At 38.7% G+C, this 27,014-nt stretch overlaps 1 protein-coding gene across 1 annotated transcript; it reads left to right on the forward strand.

Annotated features, from left to right (window-relative positions):
* The first annotated feature begins 6,243 nt into the window (after positions 1–6,243).
* Positions 6,244–26,662, forward strand: tlcd4b (TLC domain containing 4b). Its single transcript, XM_056233634.1, has 7 exons — positions 6,244–6,539; positions 9,978–10,130; positions 15,260–15,349; positions 24,352–24,410; positions 24,536–24,630; positions 26,129–26,202; positions 26,282–26,662. The coding sequence occupies exons 2-7, from the start codon at positions 9,985–9,987 to the stop codon at positions 26,610–26,612; spliced, it is 795 nt and encodes a 264-aa protein (XP_056089609.1). The 5' UTR covers positions 6,244–6,539; positions 9,978–9,984; the 3' UTR covers positions 26,613–26,662.
* The last annotated feature ends 352 nt before the right edge of the window (positions 26,663–27,014 follow it).

The raw sequence follows: 27,014 nt of genomic DNA on the forward strand, positions 1-27,014 counted from the left end.
ATAGATCAATAGATAGATAGAAAGATCAATAGATAGATCAATAGATAGATAGATCAATAGATAGATAGATAGATCAATCTTGTGGGGTGTAGCCAATTCAGTTTAAATTCACATTTGTAAATTGAAAGGGAACCTATTCTGAATTTTGCACAACCCTCATTAGCAAGTGTGTAAAACCTTTGGCTGTCATTTTATATTGATGATGTTATGAAAGGACCTTGCAATGAAATCATTCCTGCTCTTTGCAAACAGCACTGGATGCCTTGTAGTACAGTGAGATTTTAACGTTTAAAGCTATTTGAGTTATTTGATGATTGGTTAACATTAACCAATAGCCTGCACTGCCTAGGTGAGGAGAGCTCAAAAGGAAAGTAATTTCGGTAGGGGAGCTAATTTGAACATTTTGATGAAAGATTACAGAGGACCTATTATGCCCTGTTACAAAGTCTTGAATTTGTTTTTAGGATCTACTAGAATAGGTTTTCATTCCTGAATGTAAAAAAAACAACAACATTATTTTCCCTTATTTCGACATTATTGCTGCTCCTCTCTTCTCAGTCTGTCAGTAACGCTCTGTTTAGTTCCTGTCTCTTTGAAGCCCCTCCTTCTGAAAGCTCAGTGTGCTCTGATTGGTCGGCTGGATTAGGGTGTTGTGATTGATCAACAGCTTTGAGTGTGTTTTCAGAAATGTCCCGCCCCTCACCATAACCGTGAGTTTTAACACAATACTAATTAACTCAACCAGGCCTCGTCTTTATTTTGTGTATGCCTTGTGCGGGAATTATTTAAATGAAGAATATTCTGACGTGTTTGTTCCCGGAAGAAACTCAAGACTACAATGGAGGCGTTTCAGGGATTTCAGAAACAGTGTTACTGATATAGAGAATTACCAACGCTATCTCACGACCAATTCGTACGAATTCGTACGAGTGATTAAAAGGTGGCTAATTCGTACTAATTCATACGACTTCACTCGTACGAATTCGTACGATTTGTCTAAACCCACGTGATGGGTAAGTTTAGGGGCGGAGTCAGGGGTAGGTCATTCGTATGAATTCATACGAATTTGGTAACTCGTAAAATATGTACGAATTAGCAAAAATCGTACGAATTTGTACGAGTGAGGTCGTATGAATTAGTACGAATTAGCCACCTTGTAAAATTCGTACGAATTGCCGTGAGATCGGGCTGGAATTACTCCCTCTGGAGTGACTGTGCTTTGTAACTTTGCAGCAACAGCATCATTACACAAAAAGAAAGTTGAAAATGTAAAAAAGCATAATAGGTCCTCTTTAAGACAAACATTATTTTCTTTTGGAAGAACATGCATAAATTAATCATTCTAGACCTGGAAAATGTATTGAGAAAGTCCATTTTAAACAAATGGTTTGGTGTTTCAGGCAGCTAAAATAAAGTGATGCTCACAGATTCATGTGCGCAGGTTTGAGGTTTGACTATAATTGATTTAGAGTTTTAGTTTTTGTAAACTGAGGATGCTCATGAGCGTGTCAATTGGATGTATGTGCTGTACCATAGGCCAAGTTTTGTGCACTACATCATTTTATTGAGCTCTGTTAAATTGGTTTCTGTCTATTTTACTGATTTTTTTTATTTTTTATTTTTTTTACGTTTTGCTTGAATCACATTTTTTTAAACATTGCATTTACTTAGACTAATTGTTTGGTAATGTAAGTAAGCTGTGTATACAAACTGTGTGTACTGTAATCAGATGAGTGTAAACTCTCCACCTAGTTGCACTCCAAACGGATGAAAATTAATGTTTGTAACATTAACTGTGAAATCTAATCTGTCTGATGCCCCCTCAGCCTTTACATCCCGGCACCAGGTCCAGCCTCTGCCACATTCTGTGCTACGTACAGTTACTGTCTCTGTTGTAAGAGCACCATGCTTCACATGCTAAGATACACATTTACACCCTTAAACATTCCTTAAAGGTGAAGTGTGCAATTTTTATACGACTCGGGAACTGCAACAACAATAATTTTAAACATGTTTCCCAAACGTCTGCTATTGGTCAGACAAAAAGAAAGCCCCACCCCCAAACTCATGCAATTGGTTGAGCCAATGGGATTCTCAAAGAAACTGAGCAAGAAAAGATTGGGGGGGTTAGGGGGGATCAAACTATGAATTATTCATTTATAGTGTGCATATTAAACAAGGATACCAGAAATAATTTAACATGTAAAAAATTACTCACTTCACCTTTAGAAATCTTTTACCTTTAACTCTCAGCTCTCTTATTTATTCTTTCATACACCCAATAAAAAAAAAAGATATTTGTACAGTTTTGCAAACAAGTCTTTTTGTATTAAAAAATGTGCACCGGATTAATTTATTTCCTTTGGTGATCTTTATTTATATACACCCAACAAGTCATTGATCTGTGTTTTGGGTAATTGAATAAAGTAAAAGCGTGACCTGCCTCTGAATTTTTCTGCGACATCATTATTAAAGGCTTGCTCCATGTTAAAGGAGCAGTAAGCGATTTATGAGAAATCAGCCCAAACCAACACACCTCTTGCTTCATTGCTCCGCCCCCAAAATGCACAAACACGCAATGCAAGAGTGGATGTCTCTTTATCATAGCTGAAGTGTAGCGAAATAATGTTTAGTGAAGAATAAAGCGAAGATGACGAATGAACAACAAGGAAGGACAAAATATTAACACACACATGATTATAGACAAGCAAAAGTTGGTTGTTGGTCGCCAGCAGCTCCAGACAAACAATAACACTCAAAACTGTCCTGTTACCAGCTAACATTACAACAACAGCATATCTTGGTTCTGTGAAACAGCAAAACCGATGTTACTCACGTATGGAGCAGAAACAATGCAATCTCTGCGTCTGTTTCAGGCTTTCCTGCTTCGGTCTCTCCAGCGCTGCAAAGCATAATAATAACGCGGGTCCTAAAGCTCTTGCCTGATCATAACTCTTCTTTTCCCAGTGATATTCCTTTGACCTTTTCTATTTTGTAATGTCTCTCAGCCATCTCTCTTTCTACAGTCTTTCTTCAAATCTCCCTCTTTCTCACTTTCTCTCCTCCCCCATCATGAGTGACACCCCCCCCTACTGCTGATTGGCTCAATCTCTTTCCTCACCCATCATGAGTGGACACGCCCCCTACAGCTGATTGGAACACGCTCTCTCCTCCCCCACCATGAGTGAACACGCCCCCTACTGCTGATTGGCTCACTCTCTCTCATCCCCCTTCATGAGTGGACACGCCCCCTACTGCTGATTGTCTCACTCTCCTCCCCCATCATGAGTGGACACGCCCCCCTACAGTTGATTGGCTCATTCTCTCTCCTTCCCATCATGAGTGGCCACGCCCCTTACTGCTGATTGGCTCACTGTCTCCTCCCCCATCATGAGTGTGCACGCCCCCTACTGCTGATTGGCTCACAATCTCTCCTCCCCCATCATGAGTGGGCACGCCCCTACTGCTGATTGGCTCACTCTCTCCTCCCCCATCATGAGTGGACACGCCCCCTACTGCTGATTGTCTCTCTCTCTCTCTCCTCCCCATCATGAGTGGACACGCCCCCCTTCAGCTGATTGGCTCACTCTCTCTGCTCCCCATCATGAGTGGGCACGTCCCCCTACAGCTGATTGGCTCACTCTCTCTCCTCCCCCATCATGAGTGGGCACTTACCCCTACAGCTGATTGGCTCACTCTCTCTCCTCCCCCATCATGAGTGGACACGCCCCTACTGCTGATTGGCTCACTCTCTCCTCCCCCATCATGAGTGGGCACATCCCCTACAGCTGATTGGCTCACTCTCTCTCATCCCCCATCATGAGTGGACACGCCCCTACTGCTGATTGGCTCACTCTCTCCTCCCCCATCATGAGTGGACACGCCCCCTACTGCTGATTGGCTCACTCTCTCCTCCCCCATCATGAGTGGACATGCCCCTTACTGCTGATTGGCTCACTCTCTCTCCTCCCCCATCATGAGTGGACACGCCCCTACTGCTGATTGGCTCACTCTCTCCTCCCCCATCATGAGTGGGCACGTACCCCTACAGCTGATTGGCTCACTCTCTCTCCTCCCCCATCATGAGTGGACACACCCCTACTGCTGATTGGCTCACTCTCTCCTCCCCCATCATGAGTGGGCACATCCCCTACAGCTGATTGGCTCACTCTCTCTCATCCCCCATCATGAGTGGACACGCCCCCCTACAGCTGATTGGCTCACTCCCTCTCTCTCTTCCCCCATAATGAGTGAACACGCCCCTTACTGCTGATTGGCTCACTCTCTCTCCTCCCCTATCATGAGTGGACATGCCCCTTACTGCTGATTGGCTCACTCTCTCTGCTCCCCCATCATGAGTGGGCACGCCCCCTACTGCTGATTGGCTCACTCTCTCCTCCCCCATCATGAGTGGACACGCCCTCTACTGCTGATTAGCTCACTCTCTCCTCCCCCATCATGAGTGGACACGAATGGTTTTAATGACCAAATTTTGGATCCACCCAGTCTTTACTGTATATTTAATTACGTCTTTGCTTTTGTCTGTATGATAAAAGCTCCCAGCTAATTATAAGTTGGTGTCACCTGAAAGAAGGTAAACAACTGCAGGGCAACTGAAGTGGTTTTTAGTTAGTAATTATGATGTCCAAAAACTGTAGTTAAGGCTGGTTGAGTTAAATAACAAAAGCACAGCTATTCACTGCCATCTTCTGATGGTTACCATTGCCTGTATGCAATCAGTATTAACAGCTAGAGGGCAAAAAAAGAATCTAACAGAGTGAAGAGTGCTTTCCCCAACTAGTGACCCTCATGATGTGTCATAACATGGTCAATATTGCACAACACCTGAAAATAGACACTATTAGCAAACTGAATTCTGCTGCTGTCATGCTTTAATGCATGTTGTTTAAGTTATAAATGTAAGTTCTTTTGTCATATAATATTCCAGGAATACCTCAATTAATTTTCACATTAGTATTCTATGTATTAATTAGGGCTGGGGTAAACGATTATTAATTAAACGATTAGTCTGTCGATTATTTTATCGATTAGTCGACTAATCTAACGACTAATTGAACGATTCTTTTTTTGTAACATGGAAATTGCAGGAGTGCACATTCAATGCACAACAATTTTGATCTGGTTCTTACAGAGTATCTACACTGTAAAATGTTTGGTATAGGCTACTCAAATGAGCCCTATCACACTTGGATGTGGTGCTCATTTTAATGTTTTCAGTGCTCATAAAAAACATCCGGACTGATTTTTCGGTTTTGTTGACGGGGTGGGGTTTACATGCGCTTCATAAGGCACACACGCACATTTGCGCACACACGCGCAAGGTCTCTCGCTCTCTCCCTCGCTGCGCGCGCTACACGGTTTGGAGCTCGCGAGCTCTAGATTCCGGGAGATTTTAACTAATTTGCGGTCATCAGGGAGCCGCTATCACTATGCGGGAGACTTGGGATGTCAACTCCATTTGACAAAGAGCGCAAATAACGACACCTTTACGTTTGGGACTAAATTTGAAGTATTCCCATACCTTCGATGATTTAGTGCGAGCTGGGTTTTTTTAGGACTTTTTCTTTTGTTGGGACTTTTGCATGGCTTTGTTTTGAATTCTGTGAAGAGGTTGCTGTTTCGTCCTCGATTCTGCAATGTTTCGGTCTCCCACGTGTGTGTGGCGAGCTGTAGGCCTACTGCCGGGAACGGTGCAAAAAAATAAATACATAAATAAATAAAGAAGCGTCGACAAAAAAATATGATGTCGACGAATTTTTGACGTCGAAGCGTCGACGTCATCGACGCGCCGCTACAGGCCTAGTATTAATGCACAGTTTTTTTCGATAGACAGACGGACGGACGGACGGACGGATGGATAGATAGATAGATAGATAGATAGATAGATAGATAGATAGATAGATAGATAGATAGATAGATAGATAGATAGATAGATAGATAGATAGATAGATAGATAGATAGATAGATAGATAGATAGACAGACAGACAGACAGACATATTTTCTCAGAATGAGTTGACATGTTCTGGCCTGGGGGATTTCATCAGTAGTGTTTGTGCGGTGGGCGGGACTTTATTAGGATATAGACAGACAGACAGACATATTTTCTCAGAATGAGTTGACATGTTTTGGGCCTGAGGGATTTCTTCAGTAGTGTTTGTGCGGTGGGCGGGACTTCATTAGGGGCGGAGGAGGGGCGGAGGAGGGGCGGGGTCAGTGCCGACGTCATCACGGAGCCTGCCTGTCAATACGGTGAAGAAATGCAGTGTTTGGTGCTGCAGACTCCGTGGAGGTTTATGATATCCTTGCGTGTTTGTTAAATGTCTGAAATGGCCTCGCGCCAGAAATACCGGTTTATTCGTCCGTTCGCCCCCTGACGACGTGCGGTTTTAAAGACAGCGTGTGGGCTAAGCGCTCGCTAGCCGTCGCCATCGAAATAAGACTGGGTTCGTGGACAGAAGAAAGAAAGAAGACGACAGGATCTGGACACGTTTACACAGACCTATGCGACTCTTATCAGGTGATGCAAACTGTAAATGTCATTCAAAAAGCTTGTGTGTACAGAAGCATCGCTCTCTGCACCTGTCACATGCATTAGCCTATTTACATGGCCATTGTTAGCGCGACAGATGAATAGAAAAGTTTAGCGCGCTAGAGTTGGTTTGGACACTCATTCAAGTCGCTACGTGTGATGAATGTTCTTACGTGATGCACATGCAACGTATTTTCTGCGTAAAAGCGCCTGGATTCATTCACTGCGTGTGGGCTTTGTTATTGTTCACGAGTTTGAGAATCGGGGACGGTTAACGTTACAAAGATCATTATTATGCAGCGCATTATGACGCACTGTGGTATTATGACGCAGTCGCGCTTTCTTTCATGTTTCGGAGAATGTGTGAATGTAGAATTCAAACTTAGAATTGGTCATTTTTTCATTGTTATTCCTGCGAAACTGAACCTGCTCAGCGGAACGAGCTTCCGCATAATTTCGCTTGATAGCTGGCTTTGCCTTTGTCACACGTGTCTTTTCACACAGCCTCTTATATGTGGGTGCGATTGATTTTATGATTATGTATTTAGTTAATTTCCTTTACACACAGACATAGGCCGGCTATATGAAAAAAATGGCACTTTTTCCAAAGAACTTACAAAAATATTAGTATGTTTTTGTAACAAAGATTTGTTGTCCTCAATATTGCTTTCACTTTTTCACATATATATATATATATATAGACAGAGAAACACATTTATGACAGCACAGCAGAGTAACATTTACATGTTTAGATCATGATCTATTAGATGTTATTGCAGAACAAGTAGCTACATTTAGAAAAAAATCTATTTCTTATTATATTTTTCCATTAAACGATGATGACTGCCTGCTAGTTTAGATTTTGTGTTGGCAAGTACCATTTGTTTCCAGGTGTTTAAGCATGACTCGTGTATAATGACTTACTGGCATTTAAATAGATATATCGACATACTGTAAATACCAGTCAACCACACACATGCCATAAGACACTTAAACTGAAGTTCAAACTCTATTAAGACCTCATAGTGATGAGCCTATCATATGGGAATATTAAAAGTTTAACTGTGACCTTTGAGAATGACCCACTTACATGCACATGGTTCGTTGTTATTGAAACATCATCTAGTGTATCATGTTGTGGAATCAACATCCATGTGTGCATTATTCCCTAAATCTATCATTCCCAGATAGCATAAGCTTAGCAGAGTCTTTTGACCAGCGATGAAGGTCTGTGGTTATTATGTGGTGGTCGATTGTTTGTTGATGAAAGGTTACCTGTGGCCCATTCCCTCTCAACACCGTCACGCTACAGTATATATACAGTATGCTCCATACGTGCCCTCACCAGAGGGGATCACATGTTGCCAGTCACCTTTTTTAGTCTGTAAATAGATTTACAATGGAAGTGTTGAGTTGGGGTAACAGGAGACTGGTTACTAGATTAGAGAAAGACATTGTGCTCATATCATCATCATCATCATCATGACCCAATCTGCTCCTATTGTTGCAATCTCATCAGTACCTGGGTAAATGATTTAAACCTTTGTTAGTTTAATCTTAATAAAGTACAGCTACATGTTTACCCACATTTTTGGTGGGATTAGTGCGGTTGAGCCCATTGTTTCTGTGTTAGATGCAATCATGAGAGGTTTCGCAATAGAAGTTCAAGGAATTGCGTGAGATTGAAATGAACAGCCAGACTTTTATGTGGAAGAACGTATTTGGAAACCATGCTAAAAATAATGCATTTAAAAAAAAAATATATATTTTTTTGGTTGATAAGGTTAATATAAGTTTTTATTGCTGAAATGCTTTATTGCAAAGACATTGATGCACAAGTTAGTATTTCTTTAGTGTGTGTGTGTGTGTGTGTGTGTGTGTGTGTGTGTGTGTGTGTGTGTGTGTGTGTGTGTGTGTGTGTGTGTGTGTGTGTGTGTGTGTGTGTGTGTGTGTGTGTGTGTGTGTGTGTGTGTGTGTTAGCTTGATACAGTGATACAGCTTGAAAAATACCAGATGACTCAATATGACTCTTCAGCATGCTGGGGGACAGTGACCCCTCTCTATAATGAGTCTCTCTCTCTCTCTCTCACACACACACACACACACACACACACACACATTACATTCCTCTAGCCTCTGGCGCTCATTTTTCTGAAATTTCTAGACATTGACCAATGACCAGAGATATGAGACGTTTCCTGTGGTTGTTTTTGCTAACATTTTCTTGATCTTTTAAAGGGTTAGTTCACCCAAAAAAGAAATTCTGTCATTAATTCCTCACCCTCATGTCGTTCCAAACCCGTAAGACATGATTCAGTCATCTTTGTTAAACAAATGAAGATATTTTTGATGAAATCAGAGAGATTTCTTTCCCTCCGTTGACAGCTTACGCAACTACCACTTTCAAGCCCCAGATATTAGACATCATTAAAATAATCCTTGTGACTCCAGTGGTTTAACCTCAGTTTAATGAAGCGATGCGATGGCTTTGTTTGCAAAAAAATCATGATTTACCATTTTATTTATAAAATATTATCAACGACTGCTCTCGCGCCAACACAACGCGGTGCTCTCTTTACACTGGTAAATCTTAACAGTAACATCTTTTAACCCTTTTTATGTAGCAAGCCCATCACAACCATTGGTTTAAATGTAAAAATGCATGAAATGTGTGATTAACTGTCTTTTAATTTTTAATCTAGTAATGTTTTTTCTAGAACATTGTGTTGTAATGATAAATATTTGAAACTACTCAATAAATTAAACATCTTTCCTTTAAGACAAGTAGGATTTAAGGGATTTTAGAAAACAAACTTGGATGTTATCCCAACTTTAAGATTGTTTTTAAGTGTTGTTTAAAGAAAGAAATAAAGCAACATTTATATTTGGGACTTCAAAATGTATTTTTATTTCTTATTAGAAAATGAGAGGAAAATGGCAGTTAAGTATTTTATTCTTAAGAATGAATAAATACAATTATTAAATTTAATTTTACTTTTGAAAATTTGACAAACACTTTTGACTATTGCTGTTAGGTAGCGTAAACGGAGACGTAAAAAATAAATACATTTTCAGAAGTTATGTAATTATTACCATTTTCAAAAATACGAAATGTATTTACAGACAGTTTGTCTTTCTGTTCCTGCTCTCACATTCTCCATCACTCTTTCCCTCCGTCATAATCTTCTTTCTGGAAAACAATGAAGTGCTTTCACGATATTACACCTTTAATTACTTTCTTTGTCAGTCTACCTCTTTTCTCACAAACAGATTAATTCTTAACACACAGTCTTTGTGAAATCAATGAGCAGTCGTGCTCTTGTCTGGTAAGAGATTGCACACAAACGCAGTCAACATTGTGAGAGATTATTGGCTGAGCGAGCACAAGTGTGACGGCCGGTGTGTGTTGTGATGTCTCTCGTGCAGGTGAGCGATGGATATGAGAGAGGTGTATGTGGTGGCTGGCAGCTTCGTGGGGTTCCAGCTGTTCTTCTCCTGCGTCAGTCCGGTTCTGTCTTCCAACTTCACACACGGTTATGGGAAACTTCCACCACGCAAACTCAACGACTGGAACTCCAGGTATGAGCTCAAAATAAATCACAGCCGCCCCAACAGAAATGTGGGAGAAATGCATGGATGGGTATACAGTACAAATAGAAATGGATGGGTAGGCCTAGTTATACATGTATGGATAAATAATGGTCAAACTTGGAAACAAATATAGACCTAAACATAGACACAAAGCAGTTCTAAAGGAAGTCACATATTGTGAAATATAGCATGAATGTGTAGATGTGTTGATAATGCTACTGGGTTTATGAGTGCAGCTTGGTTCATGGAAATCATAAGATTAACATTATCTTAAAATCTTAGGATTAAACTCTAAGAACTTGTAAAAGGTTTTCTAAGGGCTTGAGAAATTCTTAATTTCTCAAAGAACACTTTTTGTTCTTAATAATAGAATAATAAAATGTTTGTTTGCATACTATCCAGCACATGAGGCTGCCTTGTCTAATATAACAAATTTAAATCAAATCTTAAAACTATATTTGACACGCTATTAACCTTTTTTTTAAGTAGCAAGCTCCTCCAGATCATTTTTTTTAAATGTAAAATGCATGAAATGTATTAATTTAATAACTTGAACAGGAGAATTTTCTAGATGATCGCAATAAAATTTTGCAGTAGCATTATTATGTATTATATGTTGCTAGTGTTATGTTGTGTAATGCTTAATTCTAAACTGAATAATGACACTTGTCTTCTGTTGAGCAACAAAATTTAAATTGTTGAATCATTGATCATTATTTTTCTGTTTATTACTGTGAAGCTGCTTTGAAACGATCTGTATTTTACATAGCGTTATGTAAATAAAGGTGACTTGACTTACTTGATTAAATGTATAAAACGATCCAATAAATCACTTTAAAGACAAGTTGTATTTAAAGGGATACTCCACTTTTTTTGGAAATGGTCTCATTTTACAACTCCCCCAGAGTTAAAGGCACACTGTGGAATTTTTGGCCACTAGGGTGCGCTCGACCTGTAATTTTCACGTCTAGTGCCCCTAGAGGCCACAAGCGCCGCAGCATTGTCGCAAAAGTCAACAAACAGTCAACCGGTCAACCTCCCGTGTCTGCTACCAGATGAATTGCATACAAATTAAACAAAGCCTATAGCTAGTTGTTAAGTTGCAGCCCTGTTTCGTTTCAAAATCGGAGGATAAAGTGTCTGCTGAATGCAAACCTTTCCCAATATTTATAACATTTATATTTGTACTAACATTTAGCTACCAGATTGATAATTCGCTAACTTACTCTACTAGCATTCCTTGTTACATTAAGTTAAATGGAGGACAATATAGAATCAGTAACATGGCCAGGCAGAGAACAAATTTGAAAAAATAGAGATATTGTGCAAGCAATATATTTAACTTACTAGTCCAAAAGCATGACGGCCAGGTCAGCATCGGTTGGGAATCCCTCATCCTCCTTTATCGCACACCAGCGAGGGAACGCTTGACCAATGTTTATTCTCGTCCTTGCTTTTAGTTTATCACTCTCCCTTTTTCTTTTTTTGGTCTCCTCTGACAAAATCTTTGCTTTCTTCGCTTTCTTCCGAGTAGCTGTTGATTCAGCCATGATGACGACAACATACAGACGGCAATCAAACGCGAGTTGAGCTCTCACGTTAGAATTTGAGGAAGTTGGGGTGGTGGGGGAAGTGACGTATGCCGTAAAGCGGTCGAATTTTGTAGTTCTTTTTGTGCTCGGGTTCCTACCCGAAACCCGAAGTTACATAGTGCTAGGAAAAGCGATACAGACACCTTCAGGCTTCGGCAGACGTGTCATTCAACCTATTGTAAGTCGATGTACCATCTCAATGGGTTTTGGTAATGTATTATAAAGGTTGAAAAGTTCCACAGTGTGCCTTTAAACTGTTGAAACTATTTTCAGGCGCTGCGTCATATCATTGCGCCTGCTGCACTCATGGTACGGCAGTGAAGTTTCTTGATTATTACGCAGGAATGAGAGTATAGTTCCTACCCATATCAGCCTAGAAAATCGCAACTTTACATTTTCCGTCTGTCTTTGTGCACGATGTAACTACAGAAGAGTCAAGTTTTAAATAGGAAAAATATCGAAACTCTTTGGTCATTTTTTTTTTTTAGAAATGCTAACGGTCTTGTCCACTTCAATGATGTATGCTAAGCTATGCTAAAAGTGGTACCGCCTTAACCGGAGATCGGCTGAATGGATTCAAAAACGGTAAAACTCAACAGTTTAACTCTGGGGGAGTTGTAAAATGAGACTATTTCCAAGAAAAGTGGAGTATCCCTTTAAGGGATTTTAGATAAATCCCTTAAATATCCAGAATTAAGAGTTTTTAACACAAGCTGATGTAACCGTTCAGATGCTGCTGTCAGTTATGAATATTTCAAGGTTTTTGAAGAAGTTTATCTTAAAAACCTTTAGAACTTAGAGATAATCTTAGGCCCTGTTTAAACCTGGTTTTAGGATGCGTTTTAGTCGAGATCGGATCACTGAATCCAGTCATATGAGAGAATTCTCTTTTTTGTTGAACATCTTCAAATGTACAAACAGGCCTTCAAACATCATTCGTAATGTCGTAGTACATGAGTGTAGGCCGACACAAGCGAGGTCTAGTGATCTCTGTACTGAATTGTGAAATGTAGGATTTCTCTAATCACCTTTCCTCTTTATCTTATGAACCTGGTTAACTTTGACCTTACACAACTCAGTCAGGAAGATATAGATCTCTGTACAGCACTTTAAATGGTTAGAGGTCAAACACACAAGATGATTGAATTGGTTTTAGAAGATATTATATACGCCCCGTTCTGGTTTTGACATCCTCCGTTGGTTTAAAAGTCATGACGTGTTTAGAGAATGAAAATGAGATGATATTCTGTCAGCAAATCTCAATGCTTTCATGCTGTAATGAAAGCACACAGCCAACTGCATTGACTCGCAGCTTTTCTTTCTTTCCCTATAAAGACTGCATTTCATTTTTGAAAGTTTGTTTAGCATCCACTACTTTTTAACAATGGTACAATAATATATTTATAATTATAGTGTTTTGTGAACACACAAAATATGCTAACACTTTAGTTTAGGGTCCAATTCTCACTATTAACTAGTTGCGTATTAGTATGCTATGCATATTACTAGAATATTGGCTGTTTATAGTACTTTAAAGCACATAATAATTCCTTATTTTGCATGACCATATCCTACATCCCTTAATCCACCCAATACCTAAACTTGGTAGCAAAAGCCAGTGAGAATTGGACCCAAAACTAAAGTGTTACCCAAAATATTTTGCATAATAGTTTGTTTATCTGTTGTAAATTAGCATACATACACTCTAAAAAAATTTTTTGGGTCAAACTTGGACAAACCCAACTGTTGGGTTAAACAAATTCTGGCCCAAACATGGGTTGAAATGACCCAGAATTAACCCTTCCTCCACCTCAGAATGAAACCTTATTCACACTATCATGGGATGAAAATAAGAATGTATGAATGTTTCCTGTCAAACTTGTCAACCTTGCTTACTTTTTGTTTACAAGACATGGTAGAACAGAGAATTTAAAAAACACATCGGATCAATGGTCTTCATCAAATATTTTTCTGTTTTCTTTTCTTTTTTCTGTTAAATAGTGAAAAGATTCCTAGAGAGTTTCTCAACACTCAGATAACAGATTCAAAGGTCTACAGTCCACAGACAATGCTCACGCTCAAACACACTAATGGATCAGATCAAATCATAGTTCATTCACTGTCTGCTATCTACCACAGATACTATCTCCTTATGTGTCAGCACCATGTTATCTATGTGAGATTCCTAATGTTGATTTCTTTCTACCCAGCCTGCAAATTATACAATGACTCACTTTTTAAAAGAAAATTCTAGGTCTCAATCTCGTCTCGCCAACTAAACTGTCTTTTCGTAGGTCAACTATCTTAAAGACTAAAATCAAGAAGCTTCCAATGGGATATGCATATCTATAATTAAATGATTGATCGTGTACTTGTGTACCAGCATGGTTGTGCAAAATTCAGAATTTAAGAATTGTCTCACTTTCGATTTATGCTATGGAATTGGATTTAATCACTGAACTGAATTCCCACAGGAAGTTGATATTTAGAATGAAAGGAAGAGGAATTTCTTACATGAGTTCTTCCAACCTAGTCAATAAATCAACAAAATTAATTTATGTAACAAATGTCAAGATTACTCTCAAACAAGACTGTCTAGCCATCATTTAAAGTTTGTTTTGACAATATTTATGTAGTTCCTTTTCTGTTTAAAAATGACACTAGTAATTTTCAATTTTCACAAAACTCTTTCACCGCCAGCATTTTTTTTTAAAATTGCTTTTAACACAAAAGTTGTATGGCCCCCCAAATATTTTGTTGTATGAATATCTGAACATACAATATATCAAAAGAAAGAACAGAGCCTCTGCTTTAAAAACAGACTGTAACTCCTTTTTTATCAACACTTAAAAGCAACAAAAAAGCACAATTTTGAACAAAAAGCTGAGAGAATTTTTTTTTTTTGTCAAAAACTACATCCAGATTAGATTCTGAACGATGATCACAGCATAGACGGAGTAGATCGTGTCCATCAACAGTCCTATACCTCTTTATGGGTTCGGCTTTTCTTTAGGTATTGTTAGGCAGTTTTGATTAATATGCAGTTTAATGTTTGATGATTGCATTAGTTTGCATGTGCGTAAGCAATGCTTCTATCGCTTGCTTCTGCTTCTTCTTCACTTGTTTTTGGATCCAGAGATTCTGTACTCTTTAAGAAGATATGTAATAGCGCGCCCTACCGTACATAGTGCAGTAAAACATGGATTGGCCAAAGAATTACGTCAATGGCGGGGAAATAGTTCAGTTCTGTGAATTTCAATCTTTAAATCCAGCTACCTTAAGTCAAGTGCAATTAAAATCCAGGAATTTATTTAAAAGGCATTCTCAAATCAATTCTGAATGATGCACAATCCTGAGTGCCAAACTGCTTGAGTTTGCGATTACTGAAATGTTGCTTGAAAACTCAGTGGAAATTTCCTGAAGTAAAATGTTGAGTTCCAAGCTTTTGTTTTGACTTTTTTTTTCAGGTTCAAGATCCAAATGATTCTCTGTCTGGGAATAACGGAGTTGTTTTTATGTCCTCAGGCTGGTGTCCACTGTCCATGCTTTAATTGTGGGGCTGTTCTGTCTCTATATCCTCTGGTACGATGATGCCGTCAATGAAGACCCTGTCTGGTAAGAGCCCAGTAGGTCAAAAAACAGGGCAGGTTTATTTTCACCTTTATTGTACTTTTTGGATCTCATTGTGAATTTTTTTTTTTTTTTCCACTGCTTAAAACCAAACTCACAAATGCGTCTTTAGTAGGATACCATAAATGGATACTATTTATGAATCTATAAAACCCCCCAAAAAGCAAGAATCAAACAATTAGTACCAATCAATATAAAAGTGCCAATATTTGATGGTATAAAGGATTATATGACAAATTTCCCTTTATCCTGAAGTTTTAATTGCAACTTTTGCTCTGTCATCAGAAATGTTGTATCCACTGTAGTCGCCAGTGCAGAGAACAGCCGTCTCATTTGTCTTCTTGTCTTTATTTTTCTTTTCTTCTTTCCCTCTCTTTTAATCTTTCCTTTTCTGCCTGCTGCCTGTTTGGTCTGCATCTTTGCATCCTGAAGGGGAAGAATGGTAATTTGTCTTTAGTTGTTGTCCTCTGTAGCTCTGCTCCAAAACCTAGTGAGCTGCCTACCGAGACAGCATTTTGAGGCCACTGTTGATGGCTGTTCCAAAAGGTAGACAGCAGCTTAGGGTTTATTCACACTTGGCAGGTTTGGTTCGATTGTTCAATTAAGTGTGAACTCTGCCATCCAAACCCTAGTGCGCACCAAACGAGCGGACCGAGATCACTGAAAAGATGGAAGAAGACCTCTAAATGAACCAAAAACAGGACGTGATGTCACCAGATGCGACCCTATAAAGGACAGAATGCTCAAGCATACCTGTTTGTTCTCGTTATAGTCGCGATGTTGCCCGTCACAGTTCGGTACAGGCATCAGAACGGCGTCTCCTCGCAGCAGATCTTCGATTGTGTGTGTGACAGGGATTCCTGCCGCTGTTTTGACTCCTTTACACGTTTTATAAGCTCTTCACGAGTTCTCAGCTGATCAAAATACCTTCATATGCAGGCTACACACACACACAACGAGCGCATTTAGCATTGTTTTGGATGTTTGGTCTCTAAATACTTGTGTTTTTTTTTCTTTGTATCATTAGTTTTGTCTTAATGGCAGTGAGAAATGCAAAGTGAACCAGGACTAAATGTATTGTTTTCTTTTTTGGTCCGGACCAAAAGAACCAACAGAATCGAACTACAAGTGTGAACACACCCTTAATGTTTCCTTCTAAGTTGCCTCGTTTTTAACAGCATTGCATGGATAAAGCAAACCCAGAATGCATTGCGGCACACAAATACTCTGAGCATAAAGCATAAGCTATGTCCCGATTCGAAGGGTCAATCCTTCAAAGGCTGAATGCGTCAGAGCGGCGCGATTCGAAAAGCTCTTTCAATGCGACTTACAAATGCGTCCTTTTTTTGGGCCACGAAGGATAGAACGAGTGGATCCTTCTTAGCCTAGCCTACACCAAGTTTCATTGTGCGGCGATGAGGATTGGATATTTTTTTAAGAGAAAAAGTAAGTATTGTTGGGTTTCAACATACTTGAATATCTAATGATACAAATGTTTTTTTTAAATGTTGACATATCTTACCAATATGTGGTTTTATTGATAGTTGGTACTCTTTATCAGGTACATGAGTGGACCAAGGTGAATGTGGTGTTTCGTTTTCAGACAGTTGAATATAACTTTCAAAAAAGTCCAGTTGAAACGTTACTGCCACTCGTCAACGGAAGCTGTCACAGGACAATCCTCTTTAGGCTAGACTGTCCCGTTTAACAACACTTGGTATGACCTTCGTGGCCTTTAAAGTCTGCGTCCTTCGAAGGATGCAGCCTCTGAATTAGCACACAGCTTTAGTTTACATGCATGAATATTAATTGCAACATGCTAATGCTAGACTCTATTGGAATCCCGTCTAATTCATATTTATGGTGCTTGTGAAATTGCTACTTTTGTCAAATAAACAGCAAGCCAGCTCACTAGGTTTGGGAACAGAGCACTTGTCTTTGCATTTCACTTCTATATTCATCTCTTCCTTCGCCATTTGCATTCTATAACAGTGACTAGACACTTTTTCTGCTATTTTGGTTCTAGAGGTCATTTTTTCCCTTTCATTTTCTCCATAGAGATTTCATGAAATTCTTTAATAAAGAGCCTTGAATCATACCAAACATCTCTGAGATGAACCACAACATTACATACTTTGATTTGAAGTAAATAGAGAACAAAGACACTTAAATTCTTTTATGAGGGAATGAACTATTCATCCCATAAAGCATTGCAAATTATCGAGTTTAGTCAAAAATGAGGGTACCACATAAAACTTGATTTATAATGATTATAAGTATAAACAAAGTATACTTTAAGTGTATTGCAAAATATCACATCTATAAATAGTTAAGAGAATATAGAAACCAACTCAAGTCTCGGAGTTCAGGGTGGCACTGTTTTGAAAGCTGTACATTATCGTTAAAACAGTTTCTCTATGGAACAATTGAATATTTCTTGAAGGAATTTTTTGAATATTCATATTTACTTCATGAATAACTTTTCCCCCAGTTCCTTGATTTGTCACTTGTCCTCTCGCTTTATTTCTTTCTCATCACCTCTGCTCCTTTTTTCCCTGTTTTCTTTGGTTACCTGTTGACTCTTTCAGAGAGGGAAAGGTATTTCTCTCTGTCTGTTGTCAATGTGTCTTTTCCTCTCTCCCTTCTTGATCTCTGAGATCAGAGTTTTTAATCTTGTCAACAAGGCGCTTTTCAGCAGGAAACATCAGATTCCCAGTCCCCCTCCTCTCTCGTATCATGTGACAGTCCTCCAGGCCATAGGCCGTCTCAGGCCAGAAATGCTGACCACAAACACGCTGCTGAGAATTCATTCCCCTCACTTCATCCTCACCCCAATAAACCCTTTTCACATTTCCGGTGTTTTAGAAGCTGAAGTCGTCATAGTTGGGTAAACTGGTGGTGAGCGGAAACTACAGAAAATATAATTTTAGCGTTCCCATTTGCTCGAATAGCAACAAAATCCACAATACATTTCTATGACTTTCCAAAAGAGGAAAAAAATATCGAGAGATTGATAACGGTGGTCAAAAGACAGAAATATGTCAAATTTGGCGTCACTTCCTCAGCTGTGGTATTAGAAACACTTACGCAGTGAAATTAATATAACACAAAATATAGTTACAATGTTAATAACTGTGGAAATGGATCATCATATGCTGTGTTTCCATCCAAAATTGTGAATTTAATTTTAGCGCAAACTTGGAATATCGCATTAAACATTTGCGAATAAAGCAATGTTTCCGTCCTATGTGTTCAAGAGAACAAATTTAGAACTTCCATTTATATTACAGAAAATTTACACCAATTTCCCAGGAAGTTGCTGCAATCGTGGAGATGAAACGCAATTAACGCTGTTCATGGTGTTTGGGAACGCAATCGTGTGAGACACTTCTGGGACGTAATGAAACCCAAGCATTTTGATGACAGACTTTGGTTCAGGCATTTCAGAATGACCGAACCAACATTTGAGATGCTGTATGATGTGATTGGTCAGCTGGTTAGTCCAGTTATCCAATCACATCCTCTGTTGAGGCAAAGTCCCGTGAGTTTTTTTGTTGTGCATTGGGATATATTTGGCAAATGCGTTTCCATCTTAGCTTATGCGTAGCTTTTTTATGTCATCTTATCAGATAAAAAAAAAAAAAAGTCTGCCTCATTGAGAGCATAAGATTTGTATGTGCATTTTTAGAATGTATGCATGCTTGGCATTTCTTTCCAGTCTTTTTTATTATTATTATTTGATAACCCAAAATTTGCTTAAAAATAGGTGGATGTAAGCATAGCTACAGTATGTCAAGTACATACCTTTTCGATTTATCTTCTTTTTTTTTTAAGTGTATTTCTTTTTACCAAAAATAAATTTTAAGTGCTCATGTGATTTTGTTCTAGATGATGTCAACTCTTTTGTCTGCTTTGCTCTTTTCATATTTGTTTTTGCTCTCAGTCTTCACTTGTTGTCGTGGGATCATGAAGGAAAGGTTTTTGGGTTTTTTGTGTGACCCGTCTGAGCAGCCACCACTTGGCTTGATAATATCCAGTTTCAAGTGTAGGTAAATTGCATTGTGCATCTCAAGCTACATGATCAATATTAATATGTCGGCTACTGTATAACTAATACAGTTTACAGCTGATGGTAACAGGGCTGGCAGTTTTACAGTTTTACTTGTCTTGTGCTCATCATTGTGTCATTCAAGGTGAATTTTAGAAGCTACATTTAATGCTAATATTGCAAGCACAATATCGTGTCAAATATGGGATTTGTCTTCATTTGAACCAGGACAAGAAGTTTTAGAGGATTTTGAAAATTTCAAAACAAATAAAATGTATGTAGCATGAAGAAGAAATATTATTAGTCTGCACTCTTTATTTTGTTTTTGGCTGTCCTCTGTTCTGTTTTCAACTATATTAGCAATTATGCACATTTTGAATCTACACGCATGATAATGAAAGCCACTTGTTTTGTCGAATGACCCAACAGAAAGAAATATGTTTCAGTGATTGGGCTTTTGTTTGCTAAATTAACAAAACAATTATGCCGGTTTACTCACTGTCTTGCCTGAAGAGTTAAGCTCCACAGAACCTTTTCAACCGCTCAAGCCGATCTCTTTGTGTTTTATGCTAACGGCTACATGCATTGCCATCCAGCTTGACTCAAGCCTTACGCTTAAATGTGTTTCATTAGATTCGTCTATACTGTAAGTCTGTTGGGTCAGTTGTCTGATTCTGTTCCCCAAAGCTGAGTGAATTAGATCACAGGTAAAGAAACTTGCTTAGGTATGTCTATCTGAAAGCTAATTCTACATCTTCTATATAAATGAACTTTTGCCTATTTTTCTCCCTAAAAACCAATCAGTTATCTGTACTCAGGTAATAAAAAAAAAACCCTGATTATCAAGTAGGTTTTAGGTCAATGTCAGAATAACATGTACCACGTTTAAACCATAAAAGTACATAAAGAAGTCGATTAGATAAGATGACACATTATAATTGTATATAATTATATATTATTCACATCATTTTAAAATAATTTTCTTTATAATTTATAAGGTAATAGTTGAAAGAAATGAATGCTGGGTTCTTTTTATTTTTTCCCGCCAAACTATCATCAAAGTTATGTACTTAAATGTGCAGTGTGTAATATAGACAGTTAGTGGTTGAAATGGGTACTGCATCCAAATTCACAATATTGGAGAGAGTTGTTTCCCCCACTCCTCGTCCTCAGACTCCGCAAACACACGGGTTGCCAGATTGAGGACACACAACAGGAACGAGCACAATTGAAAATGGAAGGCGGCGAGCCTTAACCTGTACGTTGATGCAGACTGATCTCATGAAATGGCGTATGTATGACACGCCAATTCGTATTTCCATTTTTGGCGTGCTATCAACACGCATAATCGCTTTTCAGCGTGTTTATCAACGCCGTTGACTTAACGTACATTACTGTATATACACTCACCGGCCACTTTATTAGGTACACCTGTCCAACTGCTCGTTAACACTTAATTTCTAAGCAGCCAATCACATGGCGGCAACTCAGTGCATTTAGGCATGTAGACATGGTCAAGACAATCTCCTGCAGTTCAAACCGAGCATCAGTATGGGGAAGAAAGGTGATTTGAGTGACTTTGAACGTGGCATGATTGTTGGTGCCAGAAGGGCTGGTCTGAGTATTTCAGAAACTGCTAATCTACTGGGATTTTCACGCACAACCATCTCTAGGGTTTACAGAGAATGGTCCGAAAAAGAAAAAACATCCAGTGAGCGGCAGTTCTGTGGGCGGAAATGCCTTGTTGATGCCAGAGGTCAGAGGAGAATGGCCAGACTGGTTCGAGCTGATAGAAGGGCAACAGTGACTGAAATAACCACTCGTTACAACCGAGGTATGCAGCAAAGCATTTGTGAAGCCACAACACGCACAACCTTGAGGCGGATGGGCTACAACAGCAGAAGACTCCACCGGGTACCACTCATCTCCACTACAAATAGGAAAAAGAGGCTACAATTTGCAAGAGCTCACCAAAATTGAACAGTTGAAGACTGGAAAAATGTTGCCTGGTCTGATGAGTCTCGATTTCTGTTGAGACATTCAGATGTTAGAGTCAGAATTTGGCGTAAACAGAATGAGAACATGGAACCATCATGCCTTGTTACCACTGTGCAGGCTGGTGGTGGTGGTGTAATGGTGTGGGGGATGTTTTCCTGGCACACTTTAGGCCCCTTAGTGCCAATTGGGCATCGTTTAAATGCCACGGCCTACCTGAGCATTGTTTCTGACCATGTCCATCCCTTTATGGCCACCATGTACCCATCCTCTGATGGCTACTTCCACCATGTCACAAAGCTCTAATCATTTCAAATTGGTTTCTTGAACATGACAATGAGTTCACTGTACTAAAATGGCCTCCACAGTCACCAGATCTCAACCCAATAGAGCATCTTTGGGATGTGGTGGAACGGGAGATTCGCATCATGGATGTGCAGCCGACAAATCTGCGGCAACTGTGTGATGCCATCATGTCAATATGGACCAAACTCCCTGAGGAATGCTTCCAGCACCTTGTTGAATCTATGCCACGAAGAATTGAGGCAGTTCTGAAGGCAAAAGGGGGTCCAACCCGTTACTAGCATGGGGTACCTAATAAAGTGGCCGGTGAGTGTATATATATATAAATATATGACCTACCCCAACCCCGTCCCTAAACCTACCCGTCACTGGGGTTAATACTATTTATGAGTCTTCCCCTACCATCCTAGGAAAAAAAATATTGCTCCACAGATGTAGATATGAATTTTGCTTCGTTTCGCTCGGACATTTAACGGCGTACACATACACGCGGAATCACTCGGACGTTTAACGGCGTAGACATACACGCAAAAGATGACGGTTCGTTTCGGCATGGACATACACGCGGATAGCTCAAAATGCGTATAGATAACACGCTACTTGACTTGAAAGTGGCGTGTATGTTTACGCAAAGTCATGATGTCATGTTGGTTGATGAGTTGATTTATCCGCGTTTTAAAATGTCACTGATCATAGCGGTTTTTAAAATGGATGCCGAGGCAGTGGGCGGTTTCTCACAGACCAAAACAAAACACGGAACATTGGACATTCCAACACGGAACGCACATTTCAAAATAGAATAACAGGCTTTATCATTGTTTTTCAGAAACAAATATATGAACTTAGCCTGTTTCCTAAATCTCTGCAAATGCTTTAGTACAGTAAAAAAAAACTTACATACAGCACCTTTAAGGCTACAGTAGGCCTTCTACAGTACTTCAGAACCACTTGCACACGTAAGATTAAGTGTGAAATCCTGCATGGAGGCGTCAGCTGTGCAGTGCTGGACGGGGAGTGAGAGTTCAGGTGTTAGACAGAGGGGTCAGAGGTCAGCGGAGTATACCGAGCTTCCTGTGCATGAGAGTCTGCTAGCGCTCGCATTGAGATCAGGTTTCACACACACATGTCCTCTGCTACTGGACACCTGCGATCGCTGTGTATCGGTTCCCTGATCGCTTTACAGACTCAGAGAGAGACGCGGATCTCATGCACAGATGTACTGTAACGCTGGCTTGTTATTCATTCACCAAGATATTCATCTTCCATATGGCAAGCGCATAGTTTTGTTTAGTTCATTGTCTCTCCCTTGTAACTCTCAGATGACCCCATCGACCTCACTCGAATGAATTTTCATGAAAACAAACTTCTTAAACCAACCTAAGCTGCGATGCTTGATGCCTTTTTCTGCAGTTTGAGATAATGGAATGATTGTGTATGTAAGTTTGCGTTTATGCGGCCTTTTGTGTAATTTCTCTGAACAAAGCAAAATATGGACATAATCATGGAATTCAGTCATAAAAATGGAATTTACTGTCGAATTTACTGGAATTTGGAGGAACAAAATAAGTGTCTATGAATATTAATATTATTAAATAATTATGACAGAAATATATTGCCGTTATACAGTAGAATGTTCCTCTCAAAGTAATAGTAACACAATAATATTAAAATATCACACAATTTATTTCTCATCCATGATTTCATTTAAACAGTAAACCAAAAAAAATGAAAGGATTTGTTTGAATTTCATTTGATTACATTTTAAAAGATTAATTCAGTCATAAGTTCTATGCATTAATTTACCACCATTTTTAATAAAAGATTTTATTATTCTATTTGGTCGAAATAAAAATCAAACAAAAAAAAAATCAAATGGAAAACAGAATTTTGGAAGAAATAAAATGGAATTTGGAAAATAAAAAAGTGCAGTGCTGCAGTCAAATCTCTTAATCGCAATTAATCGAATCTAACATTAAAGTTTATATATATATATATATCGATTTTTGATAGATTAATCGATTTATTTATTATGTTAGACGCGATTTAATCGATTTGACAGCACTAAAAAAAATGGGCCCTAATCTATTTCTGAATTTTTCCAAATGCATGAAACTGATCTGAGATCAGACAGTTCAAAAAGTCACAGCACACATTTGTTTCTAATTTCTGTTTTATAGTATTTTTGCGCTTATGTATATTTGCTTACAACAAGACACTAGTATTACCAGATATCTGTGACCATGAAAAAAGCATTCTTGAATGCTTGAATGATGTTTTTCATGCAAACGTTGTAGATCACTGTCATCTCAGATGTTCACCCAGGTCAATTCCATTAAGCATGGTTTCATTGGATTGTGATTTTACAGAGGAACGTCACTTGTACAGTTGGCAGTGTTGACAGAGGCATGTTACCAGTGATGGTACAGTAATAAATGGCTTCAGTCAAAAACAGCTTTTGTTGGCTAAGTTTTTCACCTGCAGGTTTACTGGGTGGTGACGCTTTTAGGGATTACACCTTTCAGAAATAATGCTAAGCTTTTTAAGTCCAAACAGTACAACATCTCCATTGCTGGGTGACTGCATTTCATATTCTGTTGTCTTTGCCTTTTTGTTTGAGCTTTATCTTTTTCTGCTTCTTCAGGGGTGATCCTAACCTGGTTAAGCTCAATGTGGCCATCACCTGTGGTTACCTGTTCTATGGTATGAATCGTTGATTTATTATGGAAGTTCACGCACAGATGACACATTTCAGATCTTTTCAGGTTTGTCTACATTTTTTTACTCTCTTGTTTTCTCTTCTGTCCTCTACTCTTCTCTTCACTCAGACCTGGTGCTTCTAGCTTGTAACTGGAGTACCATGGGTGACGCGTTTTTTGTCTGTCACCACTTGGCGGCGCTGTATGCTTATGGATATGTGCTGGTAAGTACCTGGTAATACAGAGCACAACATGAAAGGCCCTTGAAATTGAGGACATTTACTGTAAAAATTTAAAACCTTTTATGAGAAGAGTCAAATAAAAGTTTAAATCTTTAAAACGAAATTCCTAGGTGTCATATATATTCAAAAAGTGACTATTATTTTCACTGTTCTTTGTTATTTCAAGATTTATATACTTTTTTTTTTTTTAGCTTGTGTCATTTGACAGCCCAATATAACCTTTCAGTTTTAAAGAGACTTACTAGCATTGGCACACAGTCTAGTTAGTTAGTTAGTTAGTTGACAACAAAATGGCATTTTGGGTATATCATCCTGACTTTGATTTGACTGTGTAGTGTGTATATATTTACGCATGTGTATGTATATACAAGTTACTAGCCACTCAGCATTTTCACTGGCCACAATTTTAACATTAATGCCATAGGGAAAAACTGCCATTTAGATACATAGAAACTCATAATTTGGCAGCAGATATATTAGGCTGTTGTCACTTTAAGAACTGCTGCACAGATCCGTTATACTGATACGCATGCATTTTCTTTCTCAACTGTTTACGTTCACTTAAAATAAAACTGACTGTGTTTACGTGAATACTCGCCAAGACCAACATTTTGACATTGTTTTGTGTGTATTTGACTGTTTAAACGCAATAAGCAGGGAAAAATAACTTAATTTAGTACTGAGAGGAGGCTTTATGTGCCGCACTTTGGGTGTGAGCACATAATGTGAGAGTGAGTAAATTATGCTCAATATGTGAAATCCCATGCTGAAATTCAAGCCCTTTACCAGCAACGATATTCATCCAGAGCAAATGAAAGATATCGATATGTATAGAAAAAAAACGATATTTCTGACAACACTACATTGTACTTAGTTTAGTATTTAAAATGCATTTTTAAAAGATTACAATTGAAAAATGTATATATTAAAAATAAAATGCAACCCGCCAAAGTGGCTAGTAGGAGTGACTGCGTTACACGCTTTATATATATATATATATATATATACATATATGTATGTATTCAATCTAACAAAAGTTTGCGTGTGTGTATATATATATATATATATATATATATATATATATATGAAATCTAACAAAAGTTCGCGTGTGTTTGAATATATATGTATATATATATATATATAAATAATCTAACATAAGTTTGCGTGTGTTTATTTATATATATATATATATATATATATATATATATATTCAATCTAACAAAAGTTTGCGTGTGTGTATATATATATATATATATATATATATATATATCTATCTGTATATACACACACATTATATATTTACAATTTATTAAATATAATTCGCGATTAATCGATTTGACAGCACTAATAATACAATTGTAATACTACTAGTAATCATAATAATAATAATAATAAATGTTTAAAAAAAATAATAATTCAGAAAATGAAAACTTGTTACTCATTGGAGAGTTATTTAAATAATTGTCTGTTTGATCTGCAGAACCGTGGAGTGCTTCCTTATTTTGCTAACTTCCGACTGATTTCAGAATTGTCAACGCCATTTGTGAATCAAAGGTGAGATTTGTTTACTCATTGGGAGAGATTTATTCATGACCATAAACTTCTCGGTTGACCTCTATATGTCCCTCCGCAGGTGGTTTTTCGAAGCGTTGGCCTACCCTCGTACCGACCAGCTGGTTGTCATCAACGGCATCGCCATGGCGGTCGTGTTCTTCCTGGTGCGGATTGCCGTGATGCCGCCCTACTGGGCGAAGGTGTTTGGCACGTTCGGTACGCCAGCGTTTGAAAGGCTTGGTCTCAGTGCTCAGGTGGCTTGGATCTTATCCTGCATTTGTTTGGATATCCTGAACACAATATGGATGTACAAAATCGCCCGCGGCTGCTACAAGGTCATTACCGGCAAGCTAAGAGGGGGCAAAGCGGACGCCAAAAAGACCAATTTCGTGAACAACCACACAGACTGAGAATCATCCGCAATAAAGACATGTAGATTAGACGTATTCTCTTCCCAGAATATAGCGACTCCCGAGTCGTTTCCTTTGTGCTCTGGATGGATGTGCTCTCAAAAAGAGGTTGAGAGGATCCATCCCAGTGTGGTTTTAACCTCTATGTCATTTACAAACAATCTGAATTCACCTACACCGGTGAACATCAAGCAGATAAATGCCTCAAACACAACCAAAGTGCCTCAAAGCACAAAGAGAAGCAATAGAACATGAGCTTGTGACCACGGAAAGTCCATCGCATCTCCCTCGCAAAGCCTTATCCAGTCAGTACCCATCCGTGTTTTTTCTCGAAACCAATCGTGGTTGGCTTAAGAGCCATATTTCCTGTGATATTTAACACTGATGTGCCTCAGTGGTCTC

Source organism: Rhinichthys klamathensis, unplaced genomic scaffold (genome assembly GCF_029890125.1).
Source record: "Rhinichthys klamathensis goyatoka isolate OS25496 unplaced genomic scaffold, OSU_Roscu_1.1 h1tg000015l_1, whole genome shotgun sequence".
NCBI classification, from domain to species: Eukaryota; Metazoa; Chordata; class Actinopteri; order Cypriniformes; family Leuciscidae; genus Rhinichthys; species Rhinichthys klamathensis.

Coding starts and splice junctions, on each gene's coding strand:
- tlcd4b (XM_056233634.1), top strand. CDS start 9,985: ATGGATATGAGAGAGGTGTATGTGGTGGCTGGCAGCTTCGTGGGGTTC. Junction 24,411..24,535: donor CTGTGGTTACCTGTTCTATG/GTATGAATCGTT, acceptor CTCTTCACTCAG/ACCTGGTGCTTCTAGCTTGT. Junction 26,203..26,281: donor ACGCCATTTGTGAATCAAAG/GTGAGATTTGTT, acceptor GTCCCTCCGCAG/GTGGTTTTTCGAAGCGTTGG.